The sequence below is a fragment of the Oryctolagus cuniculus genome, chromosome 8, assembly GCF_051225735.1.
Source record: "Oryctolagus cuniculus isolate XC-2025 breed Fujian yellow rabbit chromosome 8, ASM5122573v1, whole genome shotgun sequence".
Lineage (NCBI taxonomy): Eukaryota > Metazoa > Chordata > Mammalia > Lagomorpha > Leporidae > Oryctolagus > Oryctolagus cuniculus.
This window is the reverse complement of record NC_142874.1, coordinates 19,842,725-19,860,672: the sequence shown is the minus strand read 5'-3', so window position 1 is coordinate 19,860,672 and position 17,948 is coordinate 19,842,725. Positions and strand designations below refer to the sequence as shown.

The following is a 17,948-nucleotide window of genomic DNA, read 5'->3' as shown; positions in this document are numbered from 1 at the left end:
TAGATTATGAGACTCCACTTAGTTTGAATGTCAACTGTATTTTTTTGCTTTTCAAATGAGTTCTGACACCTGACTCCACTGGGTAAACTTAAGAGGATGTGTATAACTCAATGTGAGGTGTCTCATTATGCAAAAAAATAAAAAGCAAAAACTGTAGGTAGCACTGCCAGAATTGAACCTGAGCAGCTTCCTCAAGTCTTTATATTTCATTTCTGGTTGATGAATTGATTGTTTGATTTGAGAGACCATCACACACATGCACAAGAGAAGGAGAGAGAGAGAGAGAAAAGAAGAGAAGAGTTGAGTTGAGTTTCCTATCCTCTGATTCACTCCCTAAATGTCAGCCGTGGCCATGGGCCAGGGACAGAACTGGAATCTGGTATTTACATCATGTCTCCTTTGTGACAGGCAGGACTAGAGCTGGAATTTGGGAACTTATTCCATGTTGTGCTTGTGAGAGGTAGGAACCCAAATTTGTTAGCCATGCATACTGCCTCAGAGGGCCTGCATTTGCAAGAAGCTGGAATTGGGAGCCAAAGATGGACATCAGGTCCAGATGCTCTGATATGAGCCTAGGGCATCTTAACAATTAGGCTAAACACCTGATTCTAACTGCCAGCTTATAGGAAATTGGGAAGAAAAGTTCATGAACGTCACGTGGATGGTACTAGCCAATTTCAGATCGTAAGCTCTTGTACACCACAAATGGATCAGTTTCTGTCTTTTCTAAGGCTGGAAACAGTCACCTGTCAAATGGAAAGGGTGGAAACAGAATCTGTCAATGATCCTCTACAGCTAATGGTCTCACTTTCTCCTCAGGCTTTCCCACAAACTGTCTGTCTTGCTGGGGCATTACCAGAAGCCATAATGACCTGCCCCAGGACTCCCCTCCTGCTATTTCGGTGCCAACACTCCTGAGAGTGTCTGGTGTTGAGGACCTGACCCTCACACTCTGGGTAGGTATCATTTTGATCTTCTGAAGCCCTCCTCAGGAGTGAGCGTTCTGAGGGCTTGGTGTCATCATCCAAAAGTGTTTCAAATGAGGCCATCATTTGTCAGTCCCTGGCTTTGGCTGACATGCCTTCTTAATGTGACCTCAAAGAAGAACAGTCAGCTCAGTTATCGTGGTCTTACTTCAAAGGCAACAGGAGAAAGAACCGTTCCGTTTATTCTGCTGGTTTCAGCGATGTTACCCAGTCACCTGCTCACACACAGCAAAAGGAATGTTTCTGAATCTCTTGGAGTCGACATCCCCCCATGTTACCCTTTTAGCCTCTTCCTTGAAGTGTTCCTTCATTTCCTTTTTGTCTAGATGACTCAAACTTAGAACTCAACGTCCCTCACTGTGGGCGTGGTTTGTATTTCAGATGATTAGATGGATCACCTGCCATTTATGTATCCTTCTATCATAAGAGAATGTGTCAGAGGAAAGCCACAGAACGTGGCCTATGTTATTTCCCAGGAGGGCATTTAAGAGTTGGCACATTGATTGTCCAGCACATCTACATACACTATGCTAGATGTAGGGCATTTTTTGCGAGGTGGGGAGGAATGTATCAAGTTAGTTCCATGCTAGATGGTGCCCCAGCCCTTGCAGCATTCACAAGTTGAAGGAGTTGCTAGGATCCTCATCACTGTGACATCATTCATGGATAAAAGGAAAGCATGAGTAAGGTGATGTCCTATGCCCAAGGTCTCATGAAAAGTAAGGGACCTAATAGATGACAGATTCCTGGAGATACCTGACTGTGACACTCCTGTTCCCCTCTTGGCATGAAGATGAGGCAGAAGGACATGAAAGTCAACAAGTTTGGCAACAAGTGTGGCAACGAGATTTTCCTAGTTGGGAAAGGCCATCAGTACTAGGAAATAATGAGAACAGCATGGTAAAACAGGAGAGAGTGATTCACTAAAAGCTTGAAGCAGAGAAGTTTGGTGTACAAGTTTCATTCCTTGAAAAGGAAACTAGGTTAAAGCCAGCATTCAAAACAATTTAGTGGGTGGACACAGATCAGATGGATGGGTTGAACATATATTTAGAGACACTGAACAAAATTTTCTTCCCTCACTTCAGCTGCTGCTGTGTCAGTTCCCATACTCTTCTCTACAGGGGGCTAGCTTTTGTTCTGGGCTTGTGGATATGAAATGTCCTTTAATTAGTTTTCCTTTTTCTTTTCCACAGGAAGTGATTCGTATTATCAAGCAGAAAGGGCCAAAGACAGAGAATATTTTTCAAAAAGTTGGTGACATAAAGTCATTTATAGCCCTAAAGGAAAGATTTAACACAGGAGATAGAGGCGACTGGGGCAATGAATCGCCACTTGTGTTAGCAACACTGTTAAAGGTAGGGGGATTCTGGCATCATCTATGCACAATATGGAAGCTGTGTGATGGGTTTCATTCCTCGTGACATCTCAAGAAGAGCAGTAGGCCTAATCAGTTAAGCGTCTGAGAAACTGAAAAACACATCAGAAACTCCAGGTTGTAGACAGCTACTCCCTTCATTGGACAGACTCTGCTTGTTAGATAGCTTTCCCAGTCTTCAGACTCCATGCTTGCTGTCCTCATCTGAATGCTCCATGTAGAATTATGCTAGCATAGTTATAATTGCCCAAGCATCTTCCAAATAAACCCTGGTTATTCATATAGAATTTTGGCCAGTACAAATCTCCTGCATTTGCCAGATTTGACAGTGTCTTCCTAATGACATCAGAGTTTCCCAAAGAAACTTTATTTGAAATTTTGAAAACCATTCTAGGTGTTTTCCACAATAAGCAAACATTGCTCTTAAAATGAATTAAAAATACATACAAATGCCAAGAAAATTCCATTCTTTTCATTGCCATTCTTTCCCCTGTCTCTTATGCCTTTGCTTCACACGTGGTGTCAGGACTCTGCTATTTGGAGCTGCCTTCATTTTGACTACTGTTGGCATCTTATGTTCATTTCCATTGTACTTAAGCCAATACTCCTAGTTATAGTTACATAGTAACGAGCCCCAGCACAAAGCTCAGCTTGTGAATCTGACTTTGAAAGTGTTGCAGCAGGCAAAGCTAGGTTAGAAGTTTTAAAATGTTGGGCCTGTGTTTGGCATAGCAGGGTATGCTGGGGGTTGGAATGCTGGCGTCGTATATCAGAGCCCCAATTCAAGTCCTGGCTGCTGTGCTGCTGATCCAGCATCCTGTTAATGCATCTGGGAAGGCAGTGGAAGATGGCCAAGGTACTGAGGTTCTTGCCTCCCATGTGAGAGGCAAGGATGATGCTCTTGGCTTCAACCAGGGTCTGAACTGGATATTGCAGCCATTCATTTATGTAGGATCTCTCTCTGTCTCTCTTCCTCATTCATGAACAGTGTGCGTGTATGTGCATGTGTGTCTCGCTCTCTGTGCCTCTGCCCATTGAGCACAGAATTCTCTTTTTTTATTTATTTGAAAGTCAGAATTACAGAGAGAGGAGAGGCAGAGAGAGAGAGAGAGAGAAGTCCTCCATGCGATGGTTCACTCCCCAATTGGCCGCAATGGCCAGAGCTGCAGCGATCTGAAGCCAGGAGCCAGGAGCCTCCTCTGGGTCTCCCACGTGGGTGCAGGGGCCCAAGGACTTGGGCCATCTTCCACTGCTTTCCCAGGCCATAGCAGAGAACCTGGCCGGAAGAGGAGCAGCCGGGCCTTGAACCGGCACCCATACCATATGGGATTCTGGCACTTCAGGCCAAGGCGTTAACCTGCTGCGAAACAGTGCCATCCCTGAGCAAAGAATTCTAAAATCCAAGGTGATGCAAAATACACATGTATTTCAAAATTGTATGGTAAAATCACAAGTATCCAGGTACATTTCTGTAAGGGAAAATTGAATTGTTGGTCATTTCAGCAGCTGTGAAACAAAAATCTGGCAATGCCGTAATCACTACAAAAAATATCCTTACATTCTTTGAAACGCTCAGTACACTTGCTCTTTCCTTACCCTCCATCAATGCTTGGCCACATGTTAAATGGTTACACTTCTGTAATGACTTCCGGGCCCACACGTACATCACTCAGATCATAAAAATATACACTAGGTTAGACAGTCACATGTTTGTGTTGTTTCTGTTGTACATGAAGTTGATGTCATTTTTCAACAAGATATAGTGGTTACCCCTCTGAGGACTTTGGAGTCTGATTTTTGATAAATACCATGGGAATCACCTGGAGAGTTGGTCCAGGCTAAACATAAATACAGTCATGGAGTTGGATTTGCCATTGAGCTCCCTAGAAGCAGAGGTGCAACAGCAAATCGTCTTCACATGATCTCCTTGGCTCACAGTGTGACTTCCACAACATGCCCCGTCTAGTCATCCTGCAGCACAGGGAAAGCCAAGAGAGGACACATACCCCACGTGCATGGAAGTAAGTACCCAGCAGACAAAGCTGCTCCTGAGCCATCCCAGACTTCCCCATCATTCAGAGCTCCACACATACTGGACATACTCCTTGGGAAACAGTCAAAGGCTGTAACTACAGTGGGAGAGTATTGGACGCCAGTGACATAGTCAGGGTATAAGAGGGCTTGGATTTTGTCCGTTTTCTTCACTGTTCTATCCCCAGTAGTCCAAACTGGATATGACATAAATGACTACTCAAGAACTACTAGAATGAGTGAGCAATGTCTGGATTATGAACACAACACTTACTGAGAGGCATTTCCTACACTCACTGCTATTGAAAAGTGTCATGGGCCATATAGTGAGACCAGTGGAAAGAAAGCTAGCAAGGGGATATGAACTGGAAATATAAATCCCACCATCTTCTGGTTATATTTGTAAAGAGTTGATCAATGAGCTAGTGAAAAGGAAAGTAGAATGAGGCTATTAGGAGAGTATTTTGCCCCAGGGAACAGACATAATCAAAATGTCCAGTCCTTACTTCCTATTTTCTGTGAGTACATGTGTGTATATTTAGTTCATTTGGTTCGGAACCTTTGCTGCTAAGACTTAAAAGGATTAGTCTGAAATCAAAATGTGAAGTATGTATGTTTACATGTCCACAGTGCATAATATGATTTAGGATGACCCATAAGCAGATTTGTCAGTTTGTACTATTTTGCTAAAATATAGGCAAAGAAGACTATATAGATTTGTTTTATATATTTGAATGGCAGAGTGAAAGAGAGAGACACGTATGGGTCTGGCAATGTAGCGCAGTGCATTTACCTACTACCTGCAACACAGACAACCTGTATGTGCACTGATTTGAGTCCCAGCTGCTTGGTTCTGGATGAACTTACCACGAATGGACATGGGAAGGCAGCCAAAGATGGCCCAAATACTGTGGTCCCTGCCACTCACATAGCAGAGCTGGGTGGAGTTCCTGGCTTCCGGATTCAATGTGGACATTTGCAGAGTAAATTCGTGTATGGAAGATTCCTCTCTGTCTCTGTTTCCCTCACTGTCTCTCTGTTTCTTTCTCTCTCTCCTCTCTCCCTCTCTCCCTCTCTCCCTCTGTGTGTGTGTGTTTCAACTCCATCTTTTACATAAATAAATAAGCTTACAATGACACAAACACACACACATGCTCATACAGAGATGTCAATCTTCCACATGTTTTCTGAGTGGCCCAGGTTGGGCTGGGCCAACCTGAAGCCAGAACCGAAAACTTGTTTCAGGTCTCTGAGGTAGGGCAGAGCCCCAAGTACTTGGGCAGTTACCCACTGCTTTCTCGGGCACTTTAGCAATGTGCTGGATCAGAAGTAGAGCAGCCAGGAATTGAAGTGACCCTCTGATAAGAGTTGATGGCATCCCTGGCAGCAGATTAATCCACTATGCCATAATAACTACCCTCCAAAAGATGATTGAGACAATAAGATGAGGTTTTTCTTCCCTTCCAAAACTTCTCAGACTGTGTACACCTCTAGAGTAAGTCAGAAGAAATGGAAGCACCCGTTTCTGCATGTACACAATGGTGGGAATTAGAGGCCAAACTCTATGGAGGTCACAGTTTGAACGTCTAGAGAAAAAGCGGAGATTAAATGAAATATTGCAATTAAATGTTTTCTTTGTAATTTCTCAAGTCTATATTTGCCAACAAATTGATATAACTTCTTTTTTAATCTCTATAAGGAGTGTCTTCGAGCCTTTCCTGGCACGCTCTTTTCAACCGACCTCTATGATCAGTGGCTGGATGTTCTTGATAAAGGGAATGACGAGGAGGCCAGAGACATCCAGAGGTGATTCTATATAATTGGTACTGCATTCCAGACATGCCTCAGAAGGCAACCGACATAGTCTGAGAAAAAGATTTTCTGCTCTCCAGCATGAACCACTAGAAGAGTGCATATTGTGAAGAGGGTTCTTGTAGTCCCACACACCACAGCCAGAATCAGAAGACATGTAGACTCTACCATTGTCATTGAGTTCTTATTTCTCCCCAAATGTTATTATGGAGTTGTTGATATTGTACACATTCTGAATGTATGACATCGGTGGGGAGGAAGTCCGCTGGTGTCAGAGACATGCTACAAGAACAGTTGACCACTGGTCTGACCGTCATATTGTCAGAAGCAACTAAGTGCAGATCTCTGTGTGTGCTTATAGAATTGAAGTCAGTCAAGCGCTTTTGTATGTATTCATGCCCGGGATGTGTTTGTTCCATCACTGCTTTAGACTCTTGTCTTGAGGCAGCATTCTTGTACTATTACCTTTCAAAGAAGGGCAATGCTTTCAATTAATTGCTGTTGAATTTCCTCAGTAAGCTCTCACCTGAGAACATTCTGTAACACAACATCTGTTTTTAATATACCTGTGTTCAATTAGATATTTACAAAGTTATCCCAAATGAAAACACATTGTGATTTCAGCAAAAAAATCATAGGAATTTTTTTTAAGACTTACAGCTCCTTTTGTCTGTATTTTCATTGGATTATGTCAATGGCATTAAAACTACTGTATTTCCTTTTTTTTATCTACAAATTCCTGAGGAAAATGACTTGTTATAAGACTGCATTTTTTTGTGTTTAGGCTTTTAGCCCATCTGCCCAGAACTAACACAGCTCTCATAAGACACTTGTTTTCATCATTATATGCAATCTCATGTAATGCATCATACAATCAGATGACTACATCAAAGTTAGCTTTGTGCATCACCCCGAGCCTTCTGTGTGTCTGGCGATCTACTTCAAGAAGCCCAGCCCTCGAAGATGAAATAAGGAGAAAGGTAATGAGTACCCTGTTTGTTTGTGTTGGAAAAGTGAAAGTCAGGATTTGCATTCTTGCCAAAGAAGCGAGTGATATCAAAATATTAGCCATTCAACTAGGCCACAAAATATGTTGGTCTTCTAATGAGAAATGTTTTTGGACAAGTTACATAGTATTCTTGGAAGTGTAACTGTCATTTAAGAGATAAAACTGGTTCGTATGTGTTACTGTCAAGTGCAAATTTTTGTTAGAATCCAGAATTTCACATTTTTGTGATGTTCACGGTTCACATAGGACTTGTGACTCCTAAATAGGCCAAGTGGAAAAGAGCACCCCATGTTCATCCTTTTGTGTCACAGCTTTCCCTCGTGGAGTTTCTGATTGCAAGTTACCCCAGAATATTTGCAGTTGACCAGAAGTCTAAGAAGAGCTGTATGAAATCCAAAAGAAACATTGGAGAGAGTACCCGGCAAGTCATCGCCACTGCGGGGCAGAGTGCTGCCAGCCCAGGTGAGAGTTCCCTGAGGTGGGATCTTAGGGCCAGCGTGCCAGGTTCTCTGGGAGAATTTCACTCCTTTGCTAAGAACCAGACCGCAAGCCTGCCAGGTGTCACAGGAGAAGCTTGAGTGATGTCCTGTAGCTCAGGGCTAACCCCAAGAGTAATGCCACCCCTCCCATGACTCCACCTGCTCTGTCTTCACAAGGGTAGCACAGATCAGGAGGTTTTATGGTGTCCTGAGACCAAAGCACAGATAAGATGATGTACTTGACTTACCACGCCACTCTTGCAAATGATGTGTGCATCAGAGAGATCGTGTGTTGATCTAGTCTATGGAACCATTTTCTAACCAAATGTAAGTGTAGCCCTTACAAATGAGAGTGCCTCATGTGCTGAGGAAACGTGGACTAAAAGTAGTATGTGACTTCGCTGCTAAACATATTCAGATGAATGCACACTTTTTCATTATAGGTATTTATGATACAACTAGAAACAGTGTGTGCATAGACAAGTTCATTCTTTGAAATGCATTTCCACATACACTTCTGAATTACTCTCTCGCATATAATCAGTGTGTTCCTGTTGAAGCATCGGCGAGGCTTGGTACTCTGTGGTAGCTGACACATCCCAAGTCCCAGTGCTCTTTGAAACCCTTTGAAAGGGAATAGTGTTAGGGATGAACAGAAAAGACCTCATGTCATAGAGGCTTCTTGCCAGTGTTCCAAATTTGGTGCCTTCATGTACCAACGTGTCACCTTTGTATGTTGTGTACATAAATAGTACTCAAAGTTAAAAATAAAAACCTTAGAATAAATGAAAGATAGGGATTTGTTTTGCTCAAGAAAGTAGTACATCTATAAATCATTTTTTCATTAATTGTTCTTTCATAAACTTGTCTTCATGATGTCTCAGAAACTGCAAGACAATCTCCAATATGAGTCAATGATGTTATTCTATCCTTGGCTCCCTGTGGAAAACTAATGGGTACTTTTCCAAAGTACAAGATTCTTCATTTAAATGATTTCAAGGATTAAACCTCAAACTTTCAATTCAAAACAAGAATTGGTTTGATTCACAATGAGTATTCAACTTGGGCATCATTTTCTCAGAGACATACTTTGATATACTTAGTTTGATGATGTCTCAGAACTTAAAGAAACCCACATTGGGAGCAAATGATATTTACATTCCAAACAAATTCTTCTCCTGCAATCAGATACTGAAAAGTGACTGAAAATAGACTAACACTACTTTTGTTTTCTCGTCAATGGAAAAGATGACACTGTCACCGGAGTCTGAACCCATTAAAGGTATGGTGTCTGGCCAGAACTTTCCAAAGGAAAAAGAAGTCAAGCTTGAGCTTGTAAAGGGACCACCTGCGTCTTCTGTCCTCGCAATCTGAGTTACTGAAGAGTACCAAGAGCGTGCTTCCTTTAAATGTCCCTAAAATTCCTTTCACCTAACGCCAAAGGATAGTTTATAAAAGGTTTGCGCCTTGTTATCGATGTGCTTGAAATCTTCAGTTTCTTTCCTGGAAGGATAGAATTCCTTGGTAGAAAATTGCCCACGAGGCACCTACCCTAAGACAAACGTTTTGAATCCAGTTATTCTGTAACTGTCTCACAGTTGCAAAATTCAATCATTGATTTTCAAGATAGATTTTCAGTATTTCTGTCCTTATCCTTTTTGCGCCTCTTAAAGTAATTCTCATGTTTTGTATATAAGTGGAATTTAAATAAAAATAAAACACCTGAAATGAATTTAGAAAGGAATTTTCCTGCTCAAAATATTGAAATGGCCAATAGACAGGTGAACAGATGCTCAGGATCACTAGTCTGCAGGGAGATGCAAATCAAAGCCACAATGATTTTTCACTTCAGCCCAGTTAGATGGCTATCATCCAAAACTCAAAAAGCAATCAATGCTGGTGATGATGTGGGGAAAAGGTACCCTAACCCACTGCTTGTGGGAATGTAAACTAGTAGAACCATTATGGAAGACAGTATGGAGATTCCTCAGAAATCTGAAAATAGATCTACCATATGACTGATCCATTCCACTCCTGGGAATGAACCCAAAGAAAATGAAATCAGCATGTGAAGTGTCATCTGTACCCCCATGTTTATTGCAGCTGAATTCACAACAGCTAAGATGTGGAGTCAACCCAGATATCCATCAACTGATAATGGAATTAAGAAAATGTGGTATATACACACTGTGGAATACTCCTCAGCCATAAAAAGAAAAGAATGAAATCCTGTCTTTTGTATAGAAATGGATACAAGTGGGGACCATTAAGCCTAATGATACAAGCCAGTCCCTAAAAGACAAATATATTTATTTTCTCTGCTGTGTGGCAGGTGATGTAGAATACAAAAAATACTTAGGAATAAAATGGATACTTTGTGATATGATTGCTCTTCTTAGGCCTTGTGTATACTTGTGTGGAACTGTAGTCTTCCGACTTTGTTACTTGTTGAATATATGGTTAGTGATAAATTAAGCCTGTGACTATAGAGTGGACTGAAAGCTTTTCTTTGTAAAACTTAAAGGAAAAGTAGGGAAGAAAAGAGGGGGTTGAGAGAGTGAGAGGGGGAGGGGGGAATTACGATTCTCTTCTTAGAACTGTAGCTGTGAAATACACGAAATCTGTTCTCTTTATATTAGTAACAATTCTAAAAAATGATTCAATTTGTGCAGTGGGTTCTCATCGTATCTATTTTCCTTTTCTTCAGTCTAACACTCTCCCAACTGAGCTATTTTGGCTGCCCCCAGTACGTTTTCTTTTTCTTTTCTTCATGAGGTCTCTGAAACCTCAGGAAAATCCCCTTTATGAGTACATGAAGTTGAGATTTCAGAGTTGATTTTACTTGTATCTTACACTGAGATGAGTCTGTTTTCTGAACATATTCTAAGACAGCTTTAGATTTTTCCACAGTGGAATCAATAAAACCAACACGAGAATCGGATCCAATGTCAAAGAATGTGACTGACCCAAACCCTCCACTTGGCAAAAAGGCTAGGCCCGAGTTTCAGATTGGCCTGTGCGTGCCTTCTGAACCTTGTCTTCTGAGTTACTGAAGAGAACAATTGGTGTGGTTCCTAAGCATGTACTTGAATCTTCCTTGCACTGCCTTGAATGCCTGCTACAAACCAACTTGCCAAAATGTATAATTTTCCTAACTGGAATTGAACTCCTCCATTAATAACTCTCTTGCTAGAGAATGACCAGTGTGACTACCAAACTAAGGCAATGGTTTTGACTTCATATTTTTCTTGACTTGGCTTCCACGGGAACACTGACTATGCCGTTTGCCTTTATTTTTCTTGTGCTTATATTTTCTGGAAGGAAAATTACAGTTCAAAATGATATCCAAGGACAAACAGGAAACATGTAAGAGAATTTAGAATAGGAATCTTTTTTTCTTGAGCAAAAGGAAGTTCACACAGCATTTTCCCATAATGCATGTTTGCATGTATCTCCTTTCATGTGCTTGTATCGTATTTGGATTCAGAATAACTTCATTACCAGTTATCTGATGTTGAGAAGGGTCTGCTGTTGGAAAATGTACTATGATAGGTTTTGTTTTTCCTTCAACATGAAAGTTCACACTTCACTTGGAGTGTGGCACAGTGTAAGATGTGGTGACTGAACAAAATCGTCTACTGGCAAATAATGCCAAGCCCGAGCTGGCCAGGGCCCACATCTGTCTTTTGACCTCTGCATTCTGAACACTGGATGTGTTCAGTTAGCAGAATTACTTAGGATTTCATTTTATGTTCTCTGCCCATCTTTTAATGTGACATTAAGAGCTTCTTTTTCACAAATGTTTGAATGTGTGTTTCCTAACTAGCTTGACATCTTCAGTTTCTGCCTTGGAAGGGCAGATTCCCTTGAAAGAAAATTGCTGATGAGGCACAAACACTGAGACAACCATTTGCTTCTGCTGGAATCATGACTGCTTCACAATCGTACACCAAATCAGCACTCAATTTGCCGAGACTTTCATTTTCTGTATCCTCACACGTTTGCTACCTCAAATCGTAACTCCAAAGTTTGGTAGACTAGTGCTACTCAAATAAAAATAATATATCTGCAATGAATTTAGAAAATCTTTTGTTTAGCTCCAAAAGAATTCCGTCTTTGCATCTTGTACTCATGATATGTATTTCCCTCTCCTTTCCTTCACGAGGTCTCAGAAACCTCAAGGAAATCTCCATGATGATTGCCTGATGCTGGGGTGTTAAATCGTTGCCTTGACCTCTCATAGGGTCTGTTTTCCAAAGTTATCCCAAGACAACTGTAGATTTTTCTTCAATGGATTAAATAAAATCTACCTGAGAATTGGACCCAGTGTCTGGGAGTGTGACTGGCATAAACACTTCCTTCACTGGGCAAGGAGACCAAGACTAAGCATGGAATGAGCCCACCTATGTCATTTGTCCTCTGTCTTCTGAGTTACTGAAAATAACAGTTGTCAGGGTTTTTGAGGATTTTATCCCATCTTTCCTAAAATTCCTTGAAACCTCCTCAAGAACTAACTTGCCGAAATGGTTGAGCAACTTTCCTAACTTGGATTGAAGTCGTCTTTTGCTGTGCAGGAGGGATAAAATGCCTAGAGAGTGAGTCACCCTTGTTGTCTCTATGCCAAGACAGTGGGTTAGCAAAGTGGCACATTTTCCTTGGCTCTCACCGGGATACTGGCCATTTCCCTAATTACTGGATCTTTTCATTTCATCTATGCCTATCCTCTTATTTTTCTGAAAGGGGAAGGGCAATTCTTAGCACAGAAATGACCTGAGGAAGGGCCCATCTGTATAGAGTCACAGGAATTGGTTCCATAATCACTGGAATCATCAAGGCTTGCCAGTAGGACAAGGGGGAGGTCAACTTTGTCTCTCTCAGCACCAAGAACAAGGTCCTGGCTGTCACACTCTCTGGCAAGACTGAAATTGAACTCTCGGTGCACCAAAGATATACAGATAAAGAAACCCATATTCAGCTCAAGCCCAACTTCTATCCTTATGAACTGCAGCAGACTATACCACTGCAACACTCATAGACACAGTTACCATTGATGAACGTTGATGAACGCTGAGAGCCTAGACTCCTAGAGCAGCTTCACTCCAACACAAAGCAAAAATCCAAGTGCTAACCCTGCATTTGGCTAAACCATGAACTCTTTTCAATAAAAACTAATTCATAAAGAGGAGAAATGAAGAAACATTTCTATGCCCAGACATGCTGCTTTTCTCTGACAACTGAGATACTGAATTAGAGAGATGGCATGGTGGTTTTGCATTTTCACCTTTCATCCCTAAATGCTTGGAGCCATCCACCAAATACTGAATTTACCAATTATATGAGGGCAAGGCTAATGGCACTTGAGGTTTTCAGTTGCAGTGAAGGAGGGAAAAGATTAATTCACAGAGACTGTCACCAGGATCCCTACTAAGAAAGTGAACTGGGCATCATATTGTACTTTGTTGGCTCCCTAGCACAACAAATAGACAAATGATAGTTAAAAGAAATTTCATTACATCTGTGACTTACAGTGTTACCGCCTGAAAAGCGATGCACTAATTGAAACATGGAACGAGTGGGTTCCCCAATCCTGCCTAAGATATTTATATTTGTTTTCTATGGAGTTTGAAACCCAACATGACAATCATTTTTTTTTTTGCTTCGGCTGGTCTCAGAACCCCGGGAAACGTGTCCACGAAGCATGGCTGTTGCCTGACGTGAAGTCATGGATTTGATCTCTGCTGCTGGAATGAGTGTGTTCTTAAAGCATGCCTAAACACTCTGAGATTTGTCTGACATGGAGTACATGAACCCAACATGAGCCTCAAAGAGTGCCCTGAATGGGACAGGCCCCAATCCTCCACTAGGGAAAAAGACCGGACCAAACAGCGGTGCGGCCACGCTTGCCTTCTGCCCTGTGAGTGAGCACAGAGGAGATTGTGCAGCTGCATAAGAATTTCTCCCACATGGCGGGAGCGTCAACGAGGGAGTGACATGACTAAGCATGTGCTGAACATGGTTCATGAGAACTGGGGTTGGCAGTAGTGTCCTGCAGGGACCAGAGAATTCCTAGAGGTATACTCACGTAGCCCCTCAGAGGGGACTGTGGTCTGGGTGAAATAAGGTTCTTTGCTCCCACTGGAACACCAAGGTGGCACTTGCAAGTTCCTGCATCCTTTCACTTCACATGCTCTTTAACGTTCCGATTTGTTGCAAAGTGATTCCTTCTCAAGAAATAAGTGCCTCTGCTCTCAAGCTGTGAAGGAACCTTGGATATGTGCCCAGGAAGGACGTGTCTTCTGGGAAAAGAGTGCCAGAATGCTAGTCAGGTTAACTGAGATTACAAATTGTACTTCCCATTACACCCAGAGCGTACATACACCACTGGTGCATGAGGGTCTCCACATGGCTTGAGCCCTTTAGACACTGTACAGGTGGCCAAACAAAATGGAGAGTAGGGTGAAATGAAACCATCAGCGAACCAACTACTCGACCCTGACACAGGCCCAAACCCACCCCCAATCCCGCTAGTTTCCCTGGGAAGAGAACCGTCCAGCAGGCCATGGCTGGACTGAGCCCGTGCAGGACATGGTGCTCAGTTGCCATCCTGGAGGGCCCAGAGGATTGCTCTGCCTGGTTTCCTAGGCGGAGGCAGGTGTGTTGTCGGCAAAGACCCTCACTCAGGCCAAGTGCGTGATGTCTCTTCTTCTTCCGCAGACGCCGAGCCCGGCACCCGGGAACCTGTTCCGGACGTGCCGCTCCCAACCATGACTCCCAGCACCGAGGCTGACCACGACCACGACCACGACCACGACCACGGTAGGGGCCCGTGTGCCTTGTGTCCTCTGCCCCTGGGAGCCCGCTGGGCTGCCGGGGCTCCTTGAGCGAGAACGGGCTTTCCTATTGCCTCCGGGACCGGGAAGGTGTCGCCATGCGATTCCTTGTCCCGAAACGCTGGCCTGTGCTCTGGAGCTGCGGGGACGTCCTCGGGGCTCTGCCCGGGAAGGATGTGCTCCCTGGGGAGAGAGGGGCCGCGGTGCGAGTCAGGCGCTCCGAGACGGGGCCGTGTGTCCTCCCGGGTTCTCTGGTTGGCTGCACGCTGCCTGGGCCTGTCCGCAGGTTGTCCGTTTCTCTGCGTGGTGGTCTGCTAAGCCGTGCGGGAGGGGCGTAGGCTTCCCCGCCCCCCACGTCTGCTCCCGCCATGACCCCGGGGGTCTGGTGCAGCACGCCCAGCCCGCATGCCTGGCGTTGCCACGGAGGCTGCGAGTGCAGAAGCCTCATGGGACCCGGCGTGGAGTGCCCCACTGCCCCTGGTGGCCCAGTGTGCGCAGCGGACTTAGGCGCGGGCACGCTGGGCTCCGCGAGGATGGTGCTCTGTGCCTCTGCCTCTCCTGAGACGTCCTTGCCTTCCTCTTGGCGTTGGCTGGTCTCCGAGCTCCCGGGACAGCGTCCAGGAGGCGTGGCCGCTGCCTGAGGACAAGTCCTCGATGTGCCCTCTGACGCTGGCACGAGCGTGTTCTGGACCCGTGCCGTGCCCCCAGGCAGCTGGGGAGTTGTCTGCCGTGTAGTGCGGCGGGCCACCAGGAGAATCTGACCCAGTGTCCTGGATGGGCCAGTTCCCAGTCGTGCGCTCGTGGCCCAGACCAGACCCGGGCTGGTGTGTGGAGCCAGCCACGCGGGCCCGTCTGTCCTCCGTGCCCTGAGTGGGCGCAGATGAGAGAGGGCGCGGTTGCTCCGTCCGCTTTTCTCCCCTCTCGCCCCCGTGCGGGGAGCCGTCCAGCGGGGCCTGGCTGGACTGAGCCCGTGCCGGACACGGTGCTCAGTTGCCGTCCTGGAGGGCCCAGAGGATTGCTCGAGGTGTGCCCACCAGGCCCCTCCCCTGAGACAGGGGCCTGGCTGGGTGCCGTCAGGCTCTTTCTTGGCTGCCCCTGGAACCCGGAGGTGGCCCTTGCCTGGTTCCTGGATCCTTTCACTTCCCCTTCCTCGTCGCCTTGCCGTGTGGAAGGGAAGGGCCGCTCTTAGCCCGCCAGCCCTGGCCAAGGAGGGGAACCCACTCGGAGGGTGGGGTGGCACCAAGGCCTTGCGCGGCCCAACGCACAAGGGGGGGATGGCGCGCCCTGCTGCGGGCCCTCGCCCTGGTCCCGGTGCCACCAGTTTCCCTTGGCCGGGATTCTTTGTGGCCTAGGCAGGCAGGCGCCCGTGCTGTCTCCGCACTGACCTAGGCACCCACCCACATGAGGCGTCGGGAGGTGTGGGGCCGGGAGAACATTGCTCTGCCTGGTTTCCTAGGCGGAGGCAGGTGTGTTGTCGGCAGAGACCCTCACTCAGGCCAAGTGCGTGATGTCTCTTCTTCTTCCGCAGACGCCGAGCCCGGCACCCGGGAACCTGTTCCAGACGTGCCGCTCCCAACCATGACTCCCAGCACCGAGGAGGCTGACCATGACCACGACCCCGACCCTGACCACGACCACGGTAGGGGCCCGTGTGCCTTGTGTCCTCTGCCCCTGGGAGCCCGCTGGGTTTCCGGGGCTCCTTTAGCGAGAACAGGCTTTCCTATTGCCTCCGGGACCAGGAAGGTGTCGCCATGCGATTCCTTGTCCCGAAACGCTGGCCTGTGCTCTGGAGCTGCAGGGACGTCCTCGGGGCTCTGCCCGGGAAGGATGTGCTCCCTGGGGAGAGAGGGGCCGCGGTGCGAGTCAGGCGCTCCGAGACGGGGCCGTGTGTCCTCCCGGGTGCTCTGGTTGGCTGCACGCTGCCTGGGCCTGTCCGCAGGTTGTCCATTTCTCTGCGTGGTGGTCTGCTAACCCGTGCGGGAGGGGCGTAGGCTTCCCCGCCCCCCACGTCTGCTCCCGCCATGACCCCGGGGGTCTGGTGCAGCACTCCCAGCCCGCATGCCTGGCGTCGCCACGGAGGCTGCGAGTGCAGAAGCCTCATGGGACCCGGCGTGGAGTGCCCCACTGCCCCTGGTGGCCCAGTGTGCGCAGCGGACTTAGGCGCGGGCACGCTGGGCTCCGCGAGGATGGTGCTCTGTGCCTCTGCCTCTCCTGAGACGTCCTTGCCTTCCTCTTGGCGTTGGCTGGTCTCCGAGCTCCCGGGACAGCGTCCAGGAGGCGTGGCCGCTGCCTGAGGACAAGTCCTCGATGTGCCCTCTGACGCTGGCACGAGCGTGTTCTGGACCCGTGCCGTGCCCCCAGGCAGCTGGGGAGTTGTCTGCCGTGTAGTGCGGCGGGCCACCAGGAGAATCTGACCCAGTGTCCTGGATGGGCCAGTTCCCAGTCGTGCGCTCGTGGCCCAGACCAGACCCGGGCTGGTGTGTGGAGCCAGCCACGTGGGCCCGTCTGTCCTCCGTGCCCTGAGTGGGCGCAGATGAGAGAGGGCGCGGTTGCTCCGTCCGCTTTTCTCCCCTCTCGCCCCCGTGCGGGGAGCCGTCCAGCGGGGCCTGGCTGGACTGAGCCCGTGCCGGACACGGTGCTCAGTTGCCGTCCTGGAGGGCCCAGAGGATTGCTCGAGGTGTGCCCACCAGGCCCCTCCCCTGAGACAGGGGGCTGGCTGGGTGCCGTCAGGCTCTTTCTTGGCTCCCCCTGGAACCCGGAGGTGGCCCTTGCCTGGTTCCTGGATCCTTTCACTTCCCCTTCCTCGTCGCCTTGCCGTGTGGAAGGGAAGGGCCGCTCTTAGCCCGCCAGCCCTGGCCAAGGAGGGGAACCCACTTGGAGGGTGGGGTGGCACCAAGGCCTTGCGCGGCCCAACGCACAAGGGGGGACGGCGCGCCCTGCTGCGGGCCCTCGCCCTGGCCCCGGTGCCACCCGTTTCCCTGGGTCGGGACTCTTTGTGGCCTAGGAAGGCAGGCGCCCGTGCTGTCTCCGCACTGACCTAGGCACCCACCCACATGAGGCGTCGGGTGGTGTGGGGCCGGGAGAACATTTCTCTGCCTGGTTTCCTAGGCGGAGGCAGGTGTGTTGTCGGCAAAGACCCTCACTCAGGCCAAGTGTGTGATGTCTCTTCTTCTTCCGCAGACGCCGAGCCCGGCACCCGGGAACCTGTTCCGGACGTGCCGCTCCCAACCATGACTCCCAGCACCGAGGCTGACCACGACCACGACCACGACCACGACCACGGTAGGGGCCCGTGTGCCTTGTGTCCTCTGCCCCTGGGAGCCCGCTGGGCTGCCGGGGCTCCTTGAGCGAGAACGGGCTTTCCTATTGCCTCCGGGACCGGGAAGGTGTCGCCATGCGATTCCTTGTCCCGAAACGCTGGCC

At 47.4% G+C, this 17,948-nt stretch overlaps 1 protein-coding gene across 31 annotated transcripts in view; it reads left to right on the top strand.

The window, feature by feature from the left end:
* The window catches only part of LOC149124877 (rho GTPase-activating protein 20-like), a 98,395-nt gene extending 84,265 nt beyond the window's left edge, over positions 1–14,130 (top strand). For 8 of the 31 annotated variants that reach the window (XM_089302088.1, XM_089302085.1, XM_089302086.1 and 5 more), the window contains 5 exons: positions 820–956; positions 2,183–2,344; positions 6,095–6,201; positions 6,992–7,187; positions 7,528–8,550. In XM_089302088.1, coding sequence (XP_089158214.1) covers positions 820–956; positions 2,183–2,344; positions 6,095–6,201; positions 6,992–7,187; positions 7,528–7,794 — 869 coding nt within the window. In that variant the 3' untranslated portion in view covers positions 7,795–8,550. The other 23 variants (XM_089302098.1, XM_089302099.1, XM_089302097.1 and 20 more) reach the window with 18 other exon arrangements.
* Positions 14,131–17,948: the final 3,818 nt, after the last annotated feature.